The sequence below is a fragment of the Scyliorhinus torazame genome, chromosome 1 (genome assembly GCF_047496885.1).
Source record: "Scyliorhinus torazame isolate Kashiwa2021f chromosome 1, sScyTor2.1, whole genome shotgun sequence".
Taxonomy (NCBI): Eukaryota; Metazoa; Chordata; class Chondrichthyes; order Carcharhiniformes; family Scyliorhinidae; genus Scyliorhinus; species Scyliorhinus torazame.
Window position 1 is genome coordinate 419,881,784 of NC_092707.1, and position 24,952 is coordinate 419,906,735.

At 48.8% G+C, this 24,952-nt stretch overlaps 2 protein-coding genes across 4 annotated transcripts in view; one reads left to right on the plus strand and one right to left on the minus strand.

The window, feature by feature from the left end:
• LOC140412136 (junctional adhesion molecule C-like) overlaps positions 1 to 24,952 on the minus strand; it is a 377,296-nt gene that overhangs the window by 339,709 nt on the left and 12,635 nt on the right. Inside the window, exon 2 of the mRNA XM_072500801.1 lies at positions 9,565 to 9,867. Coding sequence (XP_072356902.1) covers positions 9,565 to 9,867 — 303 coding nt within the window. The remainder of the gene's footprint in view (positions 1 to 9,564; positions 9,868 to 24,952) is intronic.
• LOC140428654 (uncharacterized) lies at positions 13,412 to 24,076 on the plus strand. 3 transcript variants are annotated; one of them, XM_072515351.1, is made up of 2 exons: positions 13,412 to 13,446; positions 21,446 to 24,076. In XM_072515351.1, the coding sequence occupies exon 2, from the start codon at positions 21,783 to 21,785 to the stop codon at positions 23,514 to 23,516; it is 1,734 nt and encodes a 577-aa protein (XP_072371452.1). In that variant the 5' UTR covers positions 13,412 to 13,446; positions 21,446 to 21,782; the 3' UTR covers positions 23,517 to 24,076. The 3 variants fall into 3 exon arrangements, with proteins under 3 accessions (XP_072371452.1, XP_072371442.1, XP_072371461.1); XM_072515341.1 differs by having other exon boundaries at positions 13,418 to 14,277; XM_072515360.1 differs by lacking the exon at positions 13,412 to 13,446 and adding an exon at positions 14,304 to 14,394.

Genomic DNA, 24,952 nt, shown 5'->3' on the forward strand with positions numbered 1-24,952 from the left:
TGGCCACAAGGTACTTTGACCACAAGGTACTCTGACCACAAGGTTCTCTGACCACAAGGTACTCTGACCACAAGGCACTTTGACCACAAGGCACTCTGACCACAAGGTACTCTGACCACAAGGTACTCTGACCACAAGGCACTTTGACCACAAGACACTCTGACCACAAGGCACTCTGACATCAAGGCACTTTGACCACAAGGCACTTTGACCACAAGGTACTCTGACCACAAGGTACTTTGGCCACAAGGCACTCTGACCACAAGGCACTTTCACCACAAGGTACTCTGACCACAAGGCACTCTGACCACTAGGTACATTGACCACAAGGTACTTTGACCACAAGGCACTCTGACTACTTTGACCACAAGGCACTTTGACCACAAGGTACTTTGACCACAAGGCATTTTGACCACAAGGCACTTTGACCACAAGGCACTCTGACCACAAGGCACTCTGACCACAAAGCACTCTGACCCCAAGGCACTCTGACCACAAGGTACTCTGACCACAAGGCACTCTGACCACAAGGCACTCTGACCACAAGGTACTCTGACCACAAGGCACTTTGACCACAAGGTACTCTGACCACAAGGTACTTTGACCACAAGGTACTTTGGCCACAAGGTACTTTGGCCACAAGGTACTTTGACCACAAGGCACTTTGACCACAAGGCACTTTGACCACAAGGTACTTTGACCACAAGGCACTCTGACCACCAGGCACTCTGACCACAAGGCACTCTGACATCAAGGCACTCTGACATCAAGGCACTCTGACCACAAGGCACTTTGACCACAAGGTACCTGACCACAAGGCACTCTGACCACAAGGTACTCTGACCACAAGGTACTTTGGGCACAAGGCATTCTGAACACAAGGCACTTTGACCACAAGGTACTCTGACCACAAGGTACTTTGGCAACAAGGCACTCTGACCACAAGGCACTCAGACCACAAGGTACTCTGACCACAAGGCACTCTGACCACAAGGTACTTTGGCCACAAGGTACTTTGAACAAGGCACTTTGACCACAAGGTACTATGACCACAAGGCACTCTGACCACATGGCACTCTGACCACAAAGCACTTTGACCACAAGGTACTTTGCCCACAAGGCACTCTGACCACAAGGTACTCTGACATCAAGGCATTCTGACCACAAGGCACTTTGACCACAAGGTACTCTGACCACAAGGCACTTTGACCACAAGTTACACTGACATCAAGGCACTTTGACCACAAGGCACTCTGACCACAAGGCACTCTGACCACAAGGTACTCTGACCACAAGGCACTCTGACCACAAGGTACTTTGGCCACAAGGTACTTTGACCACAAGGCACTTTGACCACAAGGCACTTTGACCACAAGGCACTCTCAGCACAAGGTACTCTGACCACAAGGCACTCTGACCACAAGGCACACTGACCACAAGGTACTCTGACCACAAGGTACTCTGACCACAAGGTACTCTGACCACAAGGCACTTTGACCACAAGGCACTTTGACCACAAGGCACTCTGACCACAAGGCACTCTGACCACAAGGCACTCTGACCACAAGGCACTTTGACCACAAGGCACCCTGGCCACAAGGTACTTTGACCACAAGGTACTCTGACCACAAGGTTCTCTGACCACAAGGTACTCTGACCACAAGGCACTTTGACCACAAGGCACTCTGACCACAAGGTACTCTGACCACAAGGTACTCTGACCACAAGGCACTTTGACCACAAGACACTCTGACCACAAGGCACTCTGACATCAAGGCACTTTGACCACAAGGCACTTTGACCACAAGGTACTCTGACCACAAGGTACTTTGGCCACAAGGCACTCTGACCACAAGGCACTTTCACCACAAGGTACTCTGACCACAAGGCACTCTGACCACTAGGTACATTGACCACAAGGTACTTTGACCACAAGGCACTCTGACTACTTTGACCACAAGGCACTTTGACCACAAGGTACTTTGACCACAAGGCATTTTGACCACAAGGCACTTTGACCACAAGGCACTCTGACCACAAGGCACTCTGACCACAAAGCACTCTGACCCCAAGGCACTCTGACCACAAGGTACTCTGACCACAAGGCACTCTGACCACAAGGCACTCTGACCACAAGGTACTCTGACCACAAGGCACTTTGACCACAAGGTACTCTGACCACAAGGTACTTTGACCACAAGGTACTTTGGCCACAAGGTACTTTGGCCACAAGGTACTTTGACCACAAGGCACTTTGACCACAAGGCACTTTGACCACAAGGTACTTTGACCACAAGGCACTCTGACCACCAGGCACTCTGACCACAAGGCACTCTGACATCAAGGCACTCTGACATCAAGGCACTCTGACCACAAGGCACTTTGACCACAAGGTACCTGACCACAAGGTACTCTGACCACAAGGTACTTTGGGCACAAGGCATTCTGAACACAAGGCACTTTGACCACAAGGTACTCTGACCACAAGGTACTTTGGCAACAAGGCACTCTGACCACAATTCACTTTGACCACAAGGTACTCTGACCACAAGGTACTCTGACCACAAGGTACTCTGACCACAAGGTACTTTGGCCACAAGGCACTTCGACCACAAGATACTTTGACCACAAGGCACTCTGACCACAAGGTACTTTGCCCACAAGGTACTTTGAACACAAGGTACTTTGGCCATAAGGCACTCTGACCACAAGGTACTCTGACCACAAGGTACTCTGACCACAAGGTACTTTGACCACAAGGCACTTTGACCACAAGATACTTTGACCACAAGGCACTCTGACCACAAGGTACTTTGACCACAAGGTACTTTGACCACAAGGTACTTTTGCCACAATGCACTTTGACCACAAGATACTTTGACCACAAGGTACTTTGACCACAAGGCACTCTGACCACAAGGCACTCTGACCACAAGGCGCTTTGACCACAAGGCACTTTGACCACAAGGTACTTTGACCACAAGGCACTTTGACCACAAGGTACTTTGACCACAAGGCACTTTGACCACAAGGTACTTTGACCACAAGGCACTTTGACCACAAGGTACTTTGACCACAAGGTACTTTGACCACAAGGCACTCTGACCACAAAGCACTTTGGACGCATGAGGAGAGAATGAATTGGTTAGGATTGTATTCGCTGGAGTTCAGATGAATTGGGGTCGACGATTTGGGACTGAGATGAGGAGACATTTCTTCACCCAGAGAGTGGTCGGCCTGTGGAATTCACTCCCACAGGAAGTAGTTGAGGCCGAAACATTGTATTGTTTCAAGAAGCAGTTAGATATTGTACTGAGGGTGAAGGGGATCACAGGATCCGGGGGGGAAAGCGAGATTAGGCTATTGAATTGGTACCAATGATATATTCTGATCAGCCATGATCAGAATGAAAGAGGTCGAAGGGCCGAATGTCCTCCTCCTGCTCCTGTTTCTGTGGTGGGGGCAGGCTGCGGCACGGCGATGAGGTTTACCGACATGCACTCATCGGGCTGAGCCAGGTTGAAAGCCCTGGCTCAAGGTGGGGAAGTCCCTCGACCTGGCGAAGCGTTCTTGGCTGGTTTGGGGTTCCTGGTCCCTGCGGTTTCTCCGACCACAGGTGCAGCACCTCTGTGCGCCCCCGTCCAGGGGTTCAGGGGAGGAGTCTCACCTGGCTGTAGCTGCCCTTGGCCAATGGGCCTGGTCCTGACGTTGCTCGGGCAAGGACTGCGGCCCAGAGGTGCTGTTCTTAGAGGGCGCCACTCACCTGATGGGGGCGTGTTTATTTACCTCCATCTCGGACACACCCTTGACCTCCTGGACTCCCATTCCGCGCTCTCCCATGACAGGGAAATCTCTGTGGCCCTTTTCATGCTAAATAAATTAAACACATTTAATAAAATAGAGATGGAGTGTCAAGTGATGTGTTGTTCCTGCATGATGTGGGAACTGGTGGACGCCATTGTGGTTCCCAGTGAGCACGTCTGTAGTGAGTGTTGGTTTCTTGAGGAACTTCAACTCTGAGTTGATGAGCTGGATTCTGAGCTTCTGACGCGGCAACACTTCAGGGAAGGGGTGGGATACCGACCGCATCAGGCATGGATGACTCGCGGGAATACCGTAGTACCGTGTGCCTGAGGTTACTCTGAGAAAGGAGAGGAAGTCTGGTAGGCAGGTTAGAAAGGTGGTAGTCGTGGGCGACTCAATATTTCGAGGGATAGACAGTCCAGTTTGCAGCCGAGATCGTGAGTCCCGTTTGGTCAGTTGCCTCCCGGGTGACAGGGCTTTGGACATAATGGATCGGCTGAACAAACCTCTGGAAAGGGAGGGTGAACAACCAGAGGCTGTGGTTCATGTGGGAACCAACAACATGGGGAGGGACAGTTTTGAGGTTTTGCAGGCCCAGTTTCAGGAGTTAGGGAGTAGGTTGGAACGCGAGGCCACCAGGGTGGTAATCTCAGAAATACTACCTGCGCTCCGAGCTCCACCATTTAGACAAAGGCAGATCAGGAAGGTAAATGCGTGGCTTGAGGGATGGTGTTGAAGGGAGGGGTTTAGATTTTGGGTGACTGGGATCAGGGTTTGGGACGGGAGAAAGCTGTTTAGACGAGATGGGTTTCATCTGACCCGAAATGGAACCGATCCCCTGGCGGAGAGGGTAAATAGTGCAGTGGGGGTGGATTTAAACTTGTAAATCAGTGGGGGGGGGGTTAACTAATGGGCCCAGTTCTAGAAGTAGCAGTGAGGGCAAAAGAGAGATGGGGAATAGAGAAAAGGAAATGAAAGAGGGTTGGAGTGTTGACAGTGAACAAAGAAATAGTCGTCTCCCAAAGGGCAAGAAAGAGGTAAGGGCGGGGTTACATTGTGTGTAAATACACGGAGTCTAGTGAACAGCACTGGGCTACTGGAAGCAGATATTGTTCTGGGGGATCTGACACAGTCGCATTGACAGAAAAATGGCTCAGACCAGAACAGGACTGGATACTGAACATCCCGGTTATGTGGTTTTTAGTCGGAACAGGGTGGGTAAAAAGGGGGGAAGTGGTGAAATCTTGGTCAAAGGTAGTATCAGTGCTCTTGGACGAGATGCGGTTCCTGAATTAGAATCGATATGGTTATTGGTGAGAACCAGGAAGGGAGCAGAGAGCGTGTTGGGTATTTACTACAGACCAACAAATAGTGGGGAGGAAGTGGAAGAGAGAATTTGTAGGCAGATTATGGGAACCTGCAGGACAAGTAGGGTTGTGATAGTTGAGGATTACCCTAAGGTAGGCTGGGAAATGGGTAGGGTGTCGGGCATGGAAGGGGAGCAATTCCTGCCGTGTGTGCCGGAGAACTTTCTGGAACAGTACATTTCCAGTCCTACCAGGAAGCAAGCTGTGCTGGAACTGGTCCCAGGGAATGAGGCAGGGCAGGTGGAGAATGTCAGACTGGGGGAGCAATTGGGAAATAGCAATCATAATATAATACGATTCAATATTAAGTTGGAAAAGGATAAAAATCAGTCACGGATTAAGATCCCAGACTGGAAAAGGCGGATTTTAGGGTCCAAAAGTTGAAGTGGAGCAGGTCGATTGGAAATGCATTTTAGTGGATAGAACATTGAATGAAAATTGGGAGACTTTAAAGGAGAGATGAATAGGGTGCAAGCTAGGTACGTACCCATGAGAAATAAATACAGGGTGTCCAAAGATCGAGTACCCTGGATGACTAAGGACATTTAAAAAAAATTTAGAGTACCCAATTCTTTTTTTTTGCTAATTATGAGAACATTTTCCTACCCTGCTTATCTTCTTGGGTTGTGGGGGTGAGACCCACACAGACACCGGGAGAATGTGCAAACTCCACACGGACAGTGACCTGGGGCCGGGATCGAACCTGGGACCTCGGTGCTATAAGGCAACAGTGCTAACCACTGCTCCAGTGTACCGCCCTCGTGATTAAAGATATTGATGATAAAATACGGAAGAAAAAAGAGGCATATAATGCCAGAATAATAATAGCAACAGAAATCAGGAAGAGTATCTCAAATACAGGAGCGAGGCTCAGGCTGGAATAAGGAAGGCGAAGATGAAGCAGAGGAAAGGGTTGCAGGTTGTGCTGAAACAGAGAGCAAAATGTTCTTCAAACATATTAATGGTAAAAGATTAGTGCAGGATCGAGTGGGGCCTCTCGGGACAAGCAGGGTAAACTGCTCACTGAAGCAGAGGGTATGGCAGAGGTACTAAATTAGTACTTAAAAAGTAAACAAAAAAGAAAACAAAAGAGAAAGAAGATAGAAGGTGTAGAGGGGTCGTGAGGAAGAACTTTTTTACGCCGAGGGGAGAGGGAGACTGGAATTCGCTGCCCGAGTTGGGGGTGGAGTCAGAGACCCCAAACTCTGTTTGAACGTACCTGGACCTGAAGGCCCACTAATGATATGGTCATGTATTTCAATGTAGTTCTCGTCATTACATGTCAGGGTTCCCGTTACATCACGAGCAGGAGGCGGGGACAACCGAGTGGGGGAAATCCCGTCAGTGGAAAAGACATTTGGGGATCTCCGCCGACTCCCCATCTCCTCCGCCAATCCCGCCCCCCAGAAACAGGGGGGGGAATGTCTACCCCTGACCCTCACACTCACACACTCACACTCACAAACCTCACACTCACTCGCACTCATTCTCTCCCACACTCACTCTCACAAACAGTAACACTCACACTCACTCTCTCTCACACTCACTCTCTCACACTCATTGTCACACGCACACTCTCTCTCACTCATTCTCTCTCACACTCTCACACACAACCGAGTGGGGGAAATTCCGTCAGTGGAAAATACATTTTGGGATCTCCTCCTCCGCCAATCCCGCCCGCCCAAAACAGGGGGGAAAGTCTACCCCTGACGCTCACACTCACACACTCACGCTCACAAACCTCACACTCACTCATTCTCTAACACTCACTCTCACAAACAATAACACACATTCTCTTGCACTCATTTTCTCTCACACTCACTCTCTCACACACAGTAACATTCTCTCGCACTCATTCTCTCTCACACTCACTCTCTCACAGTCACTCACATTCTTTTTCACTCATTCTCTCACAAACAGTCACACTCACACTCACTCTCACTCACTCACTCTCACACTCACTCTCTCACAAACAGTCACACTCACTCTCTCTTTCATTCTCTCTCACACTCACTCTCTCACAGTCACACTCACACTCTCTCACAGTCACTCTCACATTCTTTTTCACTCATTCTCTCTCACACTCACTCTCTCAAAAACAGTCACACTCTCTCACACCTACACTCTCTCTCATTTATTCTCTCTCACACTCACACTCATTGTCTCCCACACTCACTCTCTCACGGGCACACACACACTCTCTCTCACTCAGTCTCTCTCACACTCACTCTCACACACAATAACATTCTCTCGCACTCATTCTCTCTCACACTCACACTCTCACACACAGTAACATTCTCTCGCACTCATTCTCTCTCACACTCTCACTGTCACACTCACACTCTCTCTCACTCAGTCTCTCTCACACTCACTCTCTCACACACAGTAACATTCTCTCGCACTCATTCTCTCTCACACTCACTCTCACACACAGTAACATTCTCTCGCACTCATGCTCTCTCACACTCACTCTCTCACAGCCACACTCTCTTTCACTCATTCTCTCTCACTCACGCGCAGACAGTCACACTCACACTCTCTCACAGTCACTCACATTCTTTTTCACTCATTCTCTCACACTCACTCTCTCACAAACAGTCACACTCACACTCACTCACTCACTCACTCTCTCTCACACTCACTCTCTCACAAACAGTCACACTCACTCTCTCTCACTCGTTCTCTCTCACAGTCACTCTCACAGAGAGTCACACTTACTCTCTCTCACTCGTTCTCTCCCACACTCACTCTCACAGAGTCACACTCACTCTCTCACTCATTCTCTCTCACACTCACTCTCTCAATGTCACACTCACACTCTCTCTTTCATTCTCTCTCACTCACTCTCTCACAGTCACACTCACACTCTCTCACAGTCACTCTCACATTCTTTTTCACTCATTCTCTCTCACACTCACTCTCTCAAAAACAGTCACACTCTCTCACACCTACACTCTCTCTCATTTATTCTCTCTCACACTCACTCTCTCACAATCACACTCATTGTCTCCCACACTCACTCTCTCACGGGCACACACACACTCTCTCTCACTCATTCTCTCTCACACTCACTCTCTCACTGTCACACTCACACTCTCTCTCACTCAGTCTCTCTCACACTCACTCTCACACACAGTAACATTCTCTCGCACTCATTCTCTCTCACACTCACACTCTCACACACAGTAACATTCTCTCGCACTCATTCTCTCTCACACTCACTCTCTCACAGCCACACTCTCTTTCACTCATTCTCTCACTCACGCGCAGACAGTCACACTCACACTCTCTCACAGTCACTCACATTCTTTTTCACTCATTCTCTCACACTCACTCTCTCACAAACAGTCACACCCACACTCACTCACTCACTCTCTCTCACACTCACTCTCTCACAAACAGTCACACTCACTCTCTCTCACTCGTTCTCTCTCACAATCACTCTCACAGAGAGTCACACTTTCTCTCACTCGTTCTCTCTCACACTCACTCTCACAGAGTCACACTCACTCTCTCGCACTCATTCTCTCTCACACTCACTCTCTCACAGCCACACTCTCACTCATTCTCTCTCACTCACACGCAGACAGTCACACTCACACTCTCTCAGTCACTCACATTCTTTTTCACTCATTCTCTCACACTCACTCTCTCACAGTCACACTCACACTCACTCTCACTCACTCTCTCTCACACTCACTCTCTCACAAACAGTCACACTCACTCTCTCTCACTCACTCTCACACTCACTCTCACAGAGAGTCACACTTACTCTCTCTCACTCGTTCTCTCTCACACTCACTCTCAGAGTCACACTCACTCTCTCTCACTCATTCTCTCTCACACTCACTCTCTCAATGTCACACTCACACTCTCTCACTCATTTGCTCACACTCACTCTCTCAATGTCACACTCACACTCTCTCTCACTCATTCTCTCTCACACTCACTCTCTCTGTCACATTCACACTCTCGCTCACTCATTCTCTCTCACACTCACTCTCTCACAGTCACACCTACACTCTCTCACTTATTCTCTCTCACACTCACTCTCTCACAATCACACTCATTGACTCCCACACTCACTCTCTCACTGTCACACTCACACTCTCTCTCACTCATTCTCTCCCACACTCACTCTCTCACTGTCACACTCACACTCTCTCTCACTCATTCTCTCTCACACTCACTCTCTCACAGTCACACCTACACTCTCTCACTTATTCTCTCTCACACTCACTCTCTCACAATCACACTCATTGACTCCCACACTCACTCTCTCACTGTCACACTCACACTCTCTCTCACTCATTCTCTCTCACACTCACTCTCTCACGGTCACTCACACTCTCATAATTGAATCTCAGCGTGTCATTGAGAAAAGTATATTTACCTCGTACATCTATCTGAATTGTATTTCCACGGATGGTTTGAAATTTTGTTGTAATTTCACAATTGTAGTTTCCAGCATCATTTTTCTGCACATTCCGGATGGTGAGAATGTAACTGTTGTATTTGGCATCTGTGGAAGATTGAAATTTCTCACTGATGCCCAGGTCCTGGTTGTTCTTTTTCCACTGGACATTAGTGTTGTCCACGCTGCCATTCACCAATGCACATTGCAATTGCACTGAGCCCCCCTGATGGACAATGATCACGTTTGGACTCAGGATGATCACTGGATCCTCCGCAATTCCTGAAACATTAAAAATTCAAATCAATCTTGGGAATAACTGACGATCCGACAGCAGCCTGAGTGTGGGCAGCGGGATGGGGGTGGTGATGTTTTCTATGTGTGTAGAGTTTGTGAGGGTGACGGTCAGTCGCTGTGATGTCTCCTGCCTCACTGCACCTAAACCATGTGAGGATGCTGAGAGAGCGATATCAGTGTGGGCACCCAGACCCTTACCCCTGCTCCGAATTTATATATTAGTCTGTTTACACAATGGCTCGTTCAGTATTGGGCAGCAGAACAGGCAATTGTCCCATTGGCTGCTTTAATCAGGAAAACTGGGAATAAAAATGCTGGAATCTGTGATGCGACCATCAATTCACACGAAACAGGAGTAGAAGTAAACTGTGGCTTTAATCAACTAGAACAGTGCCTGCCTGCGACTGATCTGTTAGTGGGAGCTGCCTACAGGGCGACTGCTCTTTATACCTCCCCTCAAGGGGTGGAGCCAGGGGCGGAGCCCGCACAGGCCCCAACATGCTACATCATAGGTAATACCTTACAATGGTCCATAGGTGGAGCCCACATGGGCAACAGCGTAATACAGATATGTACATGGTGAATTGTTACAGCAATACATTCACCACATTCACCCCCTGTTAAAAAAATGAAGTCCGGCGGGGGTGAAGGGTTCATAAGTTCAGCCTGTCCGACGCACGGATTGTGCGCTGTGATCACCGAAGCTCTGGTATCGCAGCTGGCCTGGGCGTCGAACTCATCCGTGTGGGCATGGGTAGTGAAGTCGCCGGTGCGGGCACAGACGTGGGCTCCGGGAGCGTGTCTTCTGGAGCTTCATTCCTGTGGGTCGGAGAAGGGGATAAGATCGGGCGGGAGGGGGTGCGGGTGCCATGTAGGGGCGGGGCACTGGGCAGCGTAGGTTGGGCAGGGTACGATGGGGTGGCGGTGGAACCTGCGGGTGCCAGGTCCCGGAGGGAGACCGTATCCTGGCGGCCGTCGGGGTGTTCGATGTATGCGTACTGGGGGCTGGAGTGTAGGAGCTGGACCCTCTTGACCAGGGGTTCGGACTTATGGCTCCTGACGTGTTTGCGGAGCAGGACGGGCCCCGGTGTCTTCAGCCAGGATGGAAGCGAGGCCCCGGAGGTGGATTTCCTGGGGAAAACAAACAGGCGGTCATCATGGGTCTCGTTTGTGGCCGTGCAAAGTAGGGACCTAATAGAGTGGAGTGCGTCGGGGAGGACCTCCTGCCAGTGGGGAACTGCGGGATTCCTAGACTGTCGGGTCAGGAGGACGGTCTTCCAGACCGTCGCGTTCTCCCTCTCCACCTGCCCGTTTCCCCTGGGGCTATAACTTGTGGTCCTGCTCGAGGCGATGCCCTTACTGAGCAGGTACTGAATCAGTTCGTCGCTCATGAACAACGAGGCCCGGTCACTGTGACCGTACGTGGGGAAACCGAACAGGGTGACGGTGGCCGCGGTCATGTCGGGGCAAGGGATTGCAAAGGGGAAGCGGGAGAACTCGTCAGTGATGTTGAGGAAATATGTGTTGCAGTTGTTGGTGGGGAGGGGCCCTTTGAAATCGATACTGAGGCGCTCAAAGGGCCGGGATGCCTTTACCGGGTGGGCCTTATCCGGTCGATAGAAGTACAGCTTGCACTCCGCACAGATTGGGCAGTCCCTGGTCATGGCTCTGACCTCCTCGGGGGAGTAGGGCAGGTTGTGGGTCTTGATGTAGTGGAGAAGCCGGGTGACCCCCGGGTGACAGAGGTCATCGTAGATAGCACGGAGTCGACCATCTTGCGCACTGTGCCGCGGGACAGGGCATCTGGGGGCTCGTTGAGCTTCCGAGGACGATACACTATATCGTAGTTATTGGTGGAGAGTTCGATCCTCCACCTCAAGATCTTATCATTCTTGATCTTGCCCCGCTGCGTATTGTCGAACATGAAGGCAATCGATCGTTGGTCAGTGACGAGGGTAAACCTCCTACCAGCGAGGTAGTGTCTCCAGTGCCGTACGGCTTCCACTATGCTTGGGCTTCCTTTTCGACTGAGGAGTATCGAATTTCGGAGGTGGTGAGGGTTTGTTAAGAAATTGCTCCTGGCCTGCCTGCCTGATTGAGGGTAGCGGCGAGGGCGACTTCTGAGGCGTCGCTCTCCACCTGGAAGGGGACGGACTCGTCCACCGCGCGCATCGCAGTTTTGGCGATGTCCGCCTTGATGCAGCTGAAGGCCTGGAGGGCCTCAGCCGCCAGTGGGAAGGTGGCGACCTTAATTGGTGGGCGTGCTTGTCCGCATAGTTGGGGATCCACTGGGCGTAATATGAAAAGAACCCGAGGCACCTCTTCAGGGCCTTGGGACAGTGGGGAAGGGGGAGTTGCTGGAGGGGGCGCCTACGGTCGGGGTCGGGGTCGGGTTCTAGGACCCCGTTTTCCACGACGTAGCCGAGGATGGCTAGACTGGTTGTGCGGAAAACGTATTTCTCCTTGTTGTAAGTGAGGTTAAGGGTTCGGGCGGTTTGGAGAAATCTCTGGAGGTTGGCATCGTGGTCCTGCTGATCGTGGCCGCAGGTGGCGACGTTGTCCAAGTACGGAAATGTGTCCCGCAGCCCGCATTGGTTCACCATTCGGTCCATCATTCTTTGGAAGTCCGAGACCCTGTTTGTGACGCCAAAGGGGACCCGGAGGAAGTGGACGAGGCGGCCGTCTGCCTCAAAGGCCGTGTAGTGGCGATCCCCCGGGCGGATTGGGAGCTGGTGGTACGCAGACTTCAGATCCACCGTGGAGAACACGCGGTAGTGTGCGATCTGGTTTACCATGTCCGCTATCCGGGGGAGGGGGTACGCATCGAGTTGCGTATACTGGTTTATGGTCTGACTGTAGTCTACAACCATCCGGTTCTTTTCCCCGATCCTGACGACCACCACCTGGGCTCTCCAGGGGCTATTGCTGCCTCGATGACCCCCTCCCTCCAGAGCCGCTGGACCTCGGACCTGATAAAAGTCCTGTCCTGGATGCTGTACCGCCTGCTCCTGGTGGCGACTGGTTTGCTGTCGGCGGTGAGGTTTGCGAAGAGCGGGGGAGGGTCGACCTTTAGGGTCGCAAGGCCACATACGGTGAGTGGGGGTAGGGGCCCGCCGAACTTCAGGGTCAGGCTCCTAAGGTTATATTGGAAATCCAGTCCCAATAGGAGAGGAGCGTAGAGGTCGGGGAGTACATAAAGTTTAAAATTGCCGTACTCGGCGCCCTGTATTGCGAGGGTTGTGGTAGTGCACCCCCGGACCCGCACCGAGTGCGACCCGGAGGCGAGGGAGATGGTTTGATGTGTCGGGAAGATCGGGAGCGAGCAGCGTCTTACCGTGTCTGGGTGAATGAAGCTCTCAGTGCTCCCGGATGCGAAGAGGCAGGGCGTTTCGTGTCCGTTTACCCGGACGGTCATCATGGAGCTCCGGAGGTGTTTGGGTCAAGGGTGACCGCGCGGAGTTGAGGGTAGTCGGCGTGGTCGGAGGTGCTGGGTCCAAGATGGCAGCTCCCGTCGGTCGCACGTGGGTCGTGTTGGGAATTTGTACTGGATATTGTATGAGCTAGGTATGGAATTCAGAATCATAGGTTTTAGTGAAATGATAAAGCAGATTTAGGTGAGTAGTGAAATGGGTATGTAACCTATGTAACCTAATGTAATTTAGAGTAACCTCGTGTGACCTAACGTAATCAAACATAGAATAGATGACCTAATGTAATCAAGTATAGTTGATATGATCAAAGCAGAAGACCCAGAAAAGTAGCATAGCAGTCACTAATTAACGAAGGCAAACAATAGTCACTTGGGGGAACAATGAATACTGCTCAGTGGCTCACTTTAGTAGTTGACCATAATAAAAAAGAGAGAATAAAGTGAGCAGGTGTTTCCACACATTCGGCCTAAGTCAGCTAAACCACGATTGTTGCACAAGTAGAGAAGTGTAGATAAGGGCAAGAGTTATAACCACCATGGTTTAAGAGACAAAGAGAGGAAAAAGGAAGCGACCAATCTTGAATAAGACAGATAAAAGTCAACTAAAAACAATGGTGGCCAAAGCAAGGTCCGGCTGTAAAGTAAGATAAGAAAGATAAGAATCTTGAGATACGGAGCTGAAATGTACATAAAAAGACTGTAAGCCTGAGGGCTCATCGGATTGTTCCGGACATCCCGATTTTATTCTCTTGTGCTAGGTGAATAAAGTCTACTGCTTGGAAGATTGCTGCTCAGACTCTCTGTTTTAATCGGTGTGAACGAATTGTCGTCCTGGGGAACCACGACAAAATTGGCGCTGCGAGCAGGGTTGGTGAGAGATCGCCCAGAAAAGCATCTGGAAGGAGTGGCGGAGGCGGAGGTCCGACCGGGGCTGGACATCCCAAAGCCGGCATTCTGACAGCAAGGTGAGCAGATTTGTATTGCATGTAAATCCTTGTTGTCGGAAAAGGGATCTCGAGGCCCGGCGCACCCGGCTTTCTGCTGGTCCTGGATCTCCCCAACCCAAAAGATATCCTGCATAGGTAAAACTAAATTGTGTAAAATATTTTGAGAGACTGAGTCTGATCTGAAGAGTAGAGCTTTGCATGCAAAAGCGCGCTGAGAATACTGTATTGTCTGTGAATGGGTAAAAAGTGAGACGGGAAAAAGGCCGAACGCTAAAGTAATGCAATTAGGTTAAGTCAAGCGGTTTGGAGCGGGTTTTCAGGTTACGACTTGCCCAGAAGAGAGTAAGTGTGGGAAAATCTGCCAGTCCAAACCTACCCAGGGCCTCGGGTAAGGGACGTCAACCGAGAGGGAGAGAGATCAGTGAGAGATCGCTCTCTGACCTAATACGGTAGTCAAAAGCACAGGAGTGGAATCTAACCCAGAGAAGGGGATTAGCAGCTAGAATAGAGGAAGTAAAAGACCAATTTGAACAAACTGATCTGAGGTAGCGGCGTGGAGGACAGAAATAAGAGGGAGAATCGGAACACAGGTAGGGTAATAACTAACAACTTGGAAAAATTACACTGACAAAACCGCCTAGTGGCGAGATTGGTACAACCGGTTGAGAAGAAAAAGTCAGGGGATTAAAAAGGATAATAACAAAAACGGAAGCAACACTGGATTGGAAAAAGATTACACATATAACTAACTTAGAGGAGATAAAAAATGAGTGGCCGTATGTAAACTGGGAAGGAATAGCCGATAGGAATTGGATAGACGAAATAAAATTGGAAACTCTAGAAAAATTAATAAAGGAATCCGACCGATACAGGGTTTCTATACACATAGACGAGCAAGTGAAAACCTACTACCCTATAGCCCGGGAGAGGAAGATAGTGCCGGGACAGGGGACTACGGGGAAGTGGATATCGGGACCCCGGTTAGAGTTACAGATATTGGCAAGGGAAACCCAAAAGAAAGGTAAACAGGGGACTGAGCACGGAAAAATAATACAGCGAGTAATAATCACTGTGATACCTAACTCTGACAGATTAAGTGATAAAAATTGTGACAGTAGTCCGAAAAGACGAGTAATGGCACACAAAGTTAAAACACCAGTGGAGATACTAGGGGATAAGTTCCCAGCCCTCAGGGGAGATATAGAACACGTCTCTAAAAAATGGGCCAAAAGAACAAGTAAGACCAATACACAGTGGCCGGAGGAAGGCACATGGGACATAGAGAGGTGTGGGGACCAGAAGGGAATGATAAAGAACTATAAAATTAAGGATAGGTCGAGCAAAAGAAGGGAGAAGCGAGAAAAGGAGTTAGAGATACTAGTACTATTCGAACGAGAGGGGAAAGAGAGAAGAAGGGTATGGAGGGGAGGTAGGAGACAGATGCCAGTGCAACTTCAGGAAAAAGCAGAATTGGAAGATCCAAACGTAGCCCCGCCCCCATACTTAGGGGAACAGAGCTCCACGGGACTGTACCCAGTTATATCAGGCACAATGAATTTTGAGGGAGAATATAACATAGAACAGATGACGAAGGAGGAATGGGCACAAAGGGAGAGAGAAAAGAGACAAGGTATAGAAGAAGCGGCTAGGAAAACAGAAGAGGATTTGGATGGGCTGAGTCAAAGAAGAAAGGAGTTGGAGGAAGAAGTAAATGTGGTAGAACTTTTGAAATGGGCAAAGACGGTAATGAAAGTGGATAAGGAACGAGAAGGGAAAGGAAAGAATGTTAGAAAAGAATATGAGTGGAGAACAGAAGATGATCTCTCCGAGTGTGGAAGTGAGACATCACAGGGAAAAATAGAAGGAAAGAGAGTCGGAGTGAACAGAGAGGAAAAAGAAAGAGAGGAAATATGCTGGGAAGTGCACAAAGGGGCAGACAGACGAAGATTGGGGAAAACATGGACGTGGAAGCACCCAGAGAAAAATAGAATAGAGGGAAAGATGGAAGGAGAGACAGAAGAAAGTAGTGAAGACGAAGGGGGACAATCAGTGTTAGGGGAACAAAGAAAATCAACGCGGAAAAAACACAAACCTGTGAAGTTTCCAGCTGAGGATAGGAGAGAGAAAAGGATGCTCCCGGTGATTCTGAAGGGTGGCAGACTGCAGTATATCCCTTGGTCAGGTCAGGATCTGCCTAGTTTAATTAATGAATTACCCAGTATTTTGGATGGAGCTGGAAGGTGGATTGGACAGTTGGAGGCAGGAATGGTGGGAAAAAGGATGGCATTGGGCGACATCAAAGCTCTCCTGACAAAGGTGCTAGGAATGGACCAAATGGCGGAAGTAATGAGGCGTGCTGGCATCCCGACCGCAGCTTATGACCCAGAGGTAGATGGGACACTCATGGACCCGTATCGCCACGACATCTGGCAGGCACTGCGGGATATATACCCCAACCGAATGGATGTAAAAACCCTAAGGGGAGAGCCATTGGGTGAGGAGGAGAATGCAGCTGTGTATGTGGAAAAGCAGTTAAAAAAATGGAGAAGGGACACGGAAAGGGACATTCTAATAGACCCACTGACCAACGCCATGTTCCGGGCTGCAATCCTAGAGGGCTTGCCAGTCTCAGCTAAGACAAGACTGGAGGAAGTAGTGGGCTTGGACTCAAAAAGCTACCGAGAGTTTGTGGATTATGTTGCCCATGCAGTAGAAAGACATCGCAAAGATGAAAAGAATGCAGACAAACAGCTGAAGGAGATACAACGTAAACTCCTTCAGGCACAATTGGAGGAGATCAAAAGCAAGGATAAGATAAAGGCAAAAGAGGATCTCGCACCCAGAAAAATAGCACCGATGATGGTGGAGCAAAAGTCAGAGGAAATACCTGCACCAATATTAGGGGGGAGAGGAGATGGAGGCCGGCCCATCATAACCTATAACATTTCTGCCTTCCCACTGTCCATGAACCCAGAAGCCTATGGCCTAAATTATCAAAACCCATACGCCCTGCAAAGTCAGACTGACTGGAATAGAAATGGGAAAGGACAGGGAGGTGGTAGGCCACCCTATCAGAATCAGAGAGGACAGGGACAGGTTAATCATCAGACTCCGAGACAGGGACCATTGCCTGGCCCTTCAGGTGTGTGTTGGGGGTGCGGGGAGGCAGGGCACATAAAAAGGAATTGCCCGCGGAATTCCCACAGGCAGGGAGAAAACCAGCAGCAGACAGGCCAGCAACTGATCCAAGTGTCGCCGAACAGCATCCCGATGTTTCAAGGGCCGGTAAACCATCAGAGTTCCCCATAGGGAGGCCCAGAGAACCCCAAAATGGTAGGACAGTACGTACAAATAACAGAAACCGCAGAGCAGGAACCTATAGTTAACGTTAGAGTAGGAGGGATCGAGGTCCCCATGATGATAGACACCGGCGCCACATGTACGTGCATACAAACGAAATATGCGGATCACTTACCATTGTCAAACCAGTTTGTAAAAACTGTGGGGTTCTCGGGGAAAGTAACATTAGCTCGAATGACGACGCCGGTGCCTGTTACCATTGGAAATAAGACTACCCATGTACCTATTTTAGTATGTGATAAAACTCCTTTAAATCTATTGGGAAGGGATGCAATCCTAGGTCTAGGACTGAAATTAGAATGCACTGAACAAGGAATTGATTTGATGGGAATGTATCCACTTGAAATACCAGGAAAAGAAAGGGTTAATGTATATTGGTTGGGAGATATAGAGGAACAAGTTAAAAAACAGATATGGGAAGTTTGGGGAAAACTTATAGACGCCTGGATACCACAAGCCAAATGGCCAAGAACAGAATTACACAGTACAATGATATTTGATGAAAAACAGGAACCTGAGGTACAGGAGAAATGGGAAAGGGAGGCGGGACGAGAACAGGAAATAAAGTCAGGAAGTATTTTAATCGGACTAGAGGGAGCGGCCCTCACAATCGTTAGGAATGAATGGGTTGACAAATGGTTCTCTGTATCTGGAGCGGAGCCACATGTCACATTGAAAGTGAATCCGGGATATAGATCAAAAGACCTAGGACCAATGGTGTTGAGAGCACAAGACTTAGAATTTGTCCAGACAGACAATGTAGATATTTGGACGTCCAGCGATGGACAAATGATGAAAATAATTTTGGATGTTAAGATGCTTGGGAAACCAAAGCAAATAACAATAGGAGTGCAAATTGAGAAACAGGAACTGGAGTGGAGAGAGAGTTTAGAGCAGGATTTGAACTCCCTCCCGCAGGAGTTGTGGTCCAGACAGGACACGGATGTAGGGAGGGTCAAAACCGCTAATCCAGTTGAAGTCAGATTAAAGACAGGACGCCAGGGGCCTTATAGGCCGCAATACCCAATCAAGACAGAAGCAATTGAAGGAATTAGAGAAACGATTAAGGGATTGATAGAAGCAGGGGTATTAAAAGAAACCCGGAGCAGGTGTAATACACCGCTGCTACCGGTAAAGAAGGCGGACGGAGAAAAATGGAGATTGGTGCATGACCTCAGAGCAATTAATGAGGTAGTGGAAGATATGCCAGTAGAGGTTCCAAACCCTTACACCTTGTTGACAAATATACCACCTGAAAGTAGATGGTTTACTGTGATAGACCTATGTTCGGCATTTTTTAGTGTGCCGTTAGCTCAAGAAAGTCAGTATCTCTTTGCATTTACGTTCGAGGGGAAACAATACACATACAATAGGATGCCCCAAGGATTTAAACACTCCCCACATGTATTCAATCAGGTGTTGAGAGCAGATTTAAAAGGAGTGCAGTTGGAAGGAACACTGATACAATATGTGGATGATTTATTATTATGCACAGAAACACAAGAACAATGCAGGAAGGATAGTTTAAAACTATTGGAAAGACTAGCAGAAGGGGGCCATAAAGTATCCAGGAAAAAGCTGCAGCTGTGCCAGAAAAAAGTAGAGTACTTGGGAAGAGAAATATCAGCAGGGCAGAAAGGGATAGCTTCTCAGCAGATAGAAGCTGTACTAAAAGTTCCGAAACCACAGACGGTGGGACAAATGATGACATTTTTGGGAATGACAGGATTCAGTTCAGAATGGGTGGAAAGCTATGCGGAAAAAACGCAGGCACTACGAAAGGTAATGAAGGAGGCAGGGTGCGAAGAATTAAGAACCAAACTAAGATGGGATAAAGATGCTTCAGACGCATTTGAGAATATAAAGAAAGAAATGGCACAGGCACCAGCATTGGCTTTACCGACCTATGACAAACCCTTTGACTTATTTGTGAGTAACAGAGAAGCCGGATTTGCTACAGCAGTGTTAACGCAGGAAAATTGCAAGGGTAGACGAAGGCAGGCTGTAGCATATTACAGTACCAAGCTAGACGACGTAGCAATGGGATATCCTCCGTGCTATCAAGGCCTGGCAGCAGCTTGGTGGGCGTACGAAAAGGCAGCTACAGTCACAATGGGATATCCGATAAACATACATGTGTACCATAAGGTAGCTGAATTAATTGAAAAAGGGAAGTTTGTTCTGACGCCGGCTAGAATTCATCATTTTCAAATGCTGACCACATTCCCGGACATTACGATAGTGAAGTGTAATAGGGCCAACCCAGCTGACTATATGCCATTACCACATGAGGGAGAGGAGCATGAGTGTGTAAAAGAGACAAGAGTGTTTATGAAACTGAGGAAAGACTTGAAGGGAGATAGATTAAGCACAGAAGAGAAGAGGACGTTGTACGTTGATGGTTCGTGTTATAGGGATCATAGGGGAAATCATGCTGGCTATGCAGTAGTTGAACAGAGAGGGGAATCATTTGAGGTAATAGAGGCAAAAGAATGTGAGCAGCCATGCTCAGCCCAGTTAGCGGAGCTTGAAGCACTGACCAGAGCATGTGAGTTAGCAAACGGGGAAGCGGTGGAAATTTATACTGATTCGGCCTATGCCCACGGGGTCTGCCACCTGTTTGGGGCAATATGGAAGCAAAGGGGATTTATGAAAAGTGGAGGAGGACCAATACACCACGAAGGTCAAATCAGGGCTTTAATAAGGGCCATGATGGGTCCAAGGGAATTAGCCATAATTAAGTGTCAGGCGCATAAAAAGGGAACGGATAGCATCACACAGGGAAACACCAAAGCCGACAAGGCAGCTAAAGAAGCGTCAGGATGCATTGAGGCTACGATAGCCCCAGTAGAAATAGCAAGGCCACACCCAGGGCCAGGTGTGGGGAATATCGAACCTCAGATCACATTAGACGATGTGGCACAGTTACAGGAGGAAGCCCCTGTAGCTGAAAAGACAATGTGGAAAGATAAATGAGCAATACAGGGACAACATGACAAAATATGGAGAAATGGGGAGGGATTGGTCATAGCACCCACATCATTACTAACCATACTAATCAGCGAAGCACATGGAGTGGACCACTGTGCCAGAGGAGAGGTGGCTAGAAAGATCAAGAAAGAAGGATTCTGGTCACCATACCTGCAAAACTCAATTGACTACATACTAAGTCAGTGTGAGGTGTGTGCTCAGAATAATATCAGGAAGGGCATTACTGCCCCAATAGGGCATATACCCATTCCCGAAGGACCATTTAAACATCTATGCATGGACTATGTGGATATGGGAAAGGTGGTGAGGGGGAAAAGATACATGCTAGTGATTATTGATAGATTCAGCAGATGGATAGAAGCAACACCATCCAAAGATCAAGGATCTGGAACGGTGATTAACTTCCTGTCAAAAGAAATTATCCCAAGATTTGGCATACCCATGCAATTAAGTTCAGATAATGGATCTGCTTTTATAGGAAGGGCACTGAGAGAGACGCTCTCAGCGCTCCGAATAAAGCAGAAGTTTGGATGTGTGTATCATCCTCAATCCCAAGGAATGGTGGAGAGAGCAAACGGGACCCTTAAGGCTAAAATAAGCAAAATTTGCAGCGAGACAGGGAAAAACTGGATGGATGCTCTGCCATTGGCCCTAATGCAATACAGGAGTCAGGAAAACAGAATCACACATTTGAGCCCACATGAAATGATGAGGAAGAGTAATGCCGGTGCCAAAGATCAGGGGAGCAGGGGGCCCCGCGCTGGAATGTTTAGATCAGGACGCAAGGGAGTATGTACGACAATTAACTATTATACATAGAACTATATTTGAACAGGAAAAGGCCAAGGAGGAGGAGAGCCCTGCAACGGAACACCAGATCAAACTTGGAGATCAAGTATACATCAGGAAGTTCCGGAGACGTTGGAACGAACCGAGACGAGAAGGACCGTTTGAAGTCACCAAAGTGTCTCCCACGGCGTTGCAAGTAGAAGGCAGTACACTGTGGTATCACTTGAACCATTGTACCAGAACGATAACAGGGGTAGGGGAGCGAAGGGAGATTGAAGACAGTGGCAGTGCGGATAGAAGTAGCAGCGAGGAAGAGATAGAACTACATGGGGAGAATCGTGGGAAGGAGGAACAGAGCCAAAGTAGAACAGAAAGAGTAGAGGATGATGAAAGTAGTTCTGTGCATGAGCTGGCTGATGATACAAATGCCCAGCCTGGGCCTGTTAGTCAAGGTGCCGGGGGAGGTGAGAACAGGGAGGGGGCCTCGTTCCCCACCTGGGACTTGGAAACTATTTCCTTTGAGGACTTCATTGACCCGTAACAAAGGAAAGTGGGATGCAGAGGACATAAGGGTGCAGAATCAGGAAGGTGGAGTATTAAGACAAGCAAGACGTAAACGGTCAGTGAGCACAGATAATATGTGGGAGAAAGCACAGAAAAACATCTGGTGGAAATGGGCTGAGTATACTGGTAAGAAAAACAGTGATGGGAAAGACTGTGTGATATGTGCGGCAGAAAGACCACGCACCCAAGTAACTGATATACCGTGGGGATCAGGAGACTGTTGGACCATGCTGCTAAAATGGAAAAAGGAAAATTGCCGTACATATAACACATACACACAGACATATACGCATAAGAATCAGACTTACACGTATGAGACGATAAACTGTTCAGGATCCGCATGTGATAACCTTTGTAAGGGGAAAATGCCGAGGTGTCAATTCCTATGTATCCTGCGTGCTGGGGCAAAGCAGCGCTCCTCCCATGTGGCCCACGAGTGTCCAATATGGCCAAAGACGGCAATGGACGCGGCCCCAGAGGAATGGAGGGTGGAGCCCAACTTACAAATCCAAGATTGCTATTGGAGGGAAGGCAGCACGGGAAGTAGTTTGGGAAACTACACAGGACAGTGTGAAAGGATTTGGGATATATCCGACATCCGTAGTCTGCTCAACCCTGCTGTTCCCGCCCGGACAGGGGGAATGCCACCCGCTCCTTATCTATTAGAAAATCAAGTAAATCAACTGGCCGATCTCTGGTGGCTTTGTGGCCCGGAAAAAGGGCTGCTGGCTCGATTACCACTGGATTGGAAGGGACTATGTGCCCGAGTTATGCTGGCCCAGAGCACTGTGATACTGCCGGTGGAAAACGGCATTAAATCACAAAGAATTAAGAGGGCATATACCCTTGACCCTAACATACAAATGGACGCGATTGGACAGCCCCGAGGCATCCCGAATGAGTTCAAAGCTAGGAGTGAAATAGCCGCGGGGTTTGAATCCATCCTTTTTTGGATCACACCCAACAAGAATACTGAGTGGATCAATTACATCTATTATAATCAGCAGAGGTTTATTAATTATTCAAATGCTGCCCTGGCGGCCTTGGGAGAGCAGTTGGATGCGACCAGCAAAATGGCGTGGCAAAATCGACAGGCATTAGATTGGCTCCTGGCAGAAAAAGGAGGTGTGTGTGTTATGTTTGGGGATCAGTGTTGCACATTTATCCCTAATAACACTAGTCCAGAGGGGTCATTTACACAAGCCATGAATAAGTTAAAGAATCTTGCGAAAGAAATGAAAGAAAATGCTGGGTTTGGACAGGGGGTATGGAGTTGGCTGGATAGAATGTTCGGAAGATGGGGGGCATGGTTTGCCAAGGCTGGAGCTGTAGCAATCACATCACTAATCATTCTGGGATTAATATTTTGTTGCTTTCTACCCGTCCTGAGATCCTTCCTTACCAGGGTGGCAGCACGGCAGATGGTGACTCGGGTGATACGCAATTCTCGCTCAAAAGGAAAAACAGAGGAATGGGGAAACTTTGAGCCGCCCCCGCTGAGTGAATTTACCATGACCTTGGTCGAAGTTGAAACTCGTCACTCTGTAAACTAACTACGATAGTGGAAGATCGTCTGGTGACAACGATAAGCACCTTGCTGAAATCCGCGGGGGACCAAGAGAACTTAGTCTGTACACAGGAATCAGTCTTTTTCCCTAGTAGTATAGCAGTCACTAATTAACGAAGGCAAACAATAGTCACTTGGGGGAACAATGAATACTGCTCAGTGGCTCACTTTAGTAGTTGACCATAATAAAAAAGAGAGAATAAAGTGAGCAGGTGTTTCCACACATTCGGCCTAAGTCAGCTAAACCACGATTGTTGCACAAGTAGAGAAGTGTAGATAAGGGCAAGAGTTATAACCACCATGGTTTAAGAGACAAAGAGAGGAAAAAGGAAGCGACCAATCTTGAATAAGACAGATAAAAGTCAACTAAAAACAATGGTGGCCAAAGCAAGGTCCGGCTGTAAAGTAAGATAAGAAAGATAAGAATCTTGAGATACGGAGCTGAAATGTACATAAAAAGACTGTAAGCCTGAGGGCTCATCGGATTGTTCCGGACATCCCGATTTTATTCTCTTGTGCTAGGTGAATAAAGTCTACTGCTTGGAAGATTGCTGCTCAGACTCTCTGTTTTAATCGGTGTGAACGAATTGTCGTCCTGGGGAACCACGACAGTCGCCCATGTTGGGTGGGGTGGAAGATGACTGTCCCCACGGACTACACGAGGCCGATGACGCGTCCGGGGGGGGGGGGGGCGGAGTGGGCAGACACGCTGCCACACTGCGGGGTCTGCGGGCCGGTGAGTCTGAGGGTCGGGCCCCAACATGCGACATCATAGGTAATACCTTACAACGGTCCATAGGGGGAGCCCACATGAGCAACAGCGTAACACAGATATGCACCTGGTGAATTGTTCCAGCAACACATTCACCACAATCTGACTAACCCCAAGATTGGTTTTCTCCAGAGAAGCGAGCCGGTCATCATTTCAAAGTCTGTCCGACAGGATATCCCTGATCCCCACACACTGCTGTAAATCCCTGATCCCCACACACTGCTGTAAATCCCTGATCCCCACACACTGCTGTAAATCCCTGATCCACACACACTGCTGTAAATCCCTGATCCCCACACACTGCTGTAAATCCCTGATCCACACACACTGCTGTAAATCCCTGATCCACACACACTGCTGTAAATCCCTGATCTCCACACACTGCTGTAAATCCCTGATCCACACACACTGCTGTAAATCCCTGATCCACACACACTGCTGTAAATCCCTGATCCACACACACTGCTGTAAATCCCTGATCCACACACACTGCTGTAAATCCCTGATCCACACACACTGCTGTAAATCCCTGATCCACACACACTGCTGTAAATCCCTGATCCCCACACACTGCTGTAAATCCCTGATCCACACACACTGCTGTAAATCCCTGATCCCCACACACTGCTGTAAATCCCTGATCCACATAC

What these genes read in the sequence shown, in the direction of transcription:
- LOC140428654 (XM_072515351.1), top strand. Translation starts at nt 21,783, where the DNA reads ATGATGAAAGTAGTTCTGTGCATGAGCTGGCTGATGATACAAATGCCC.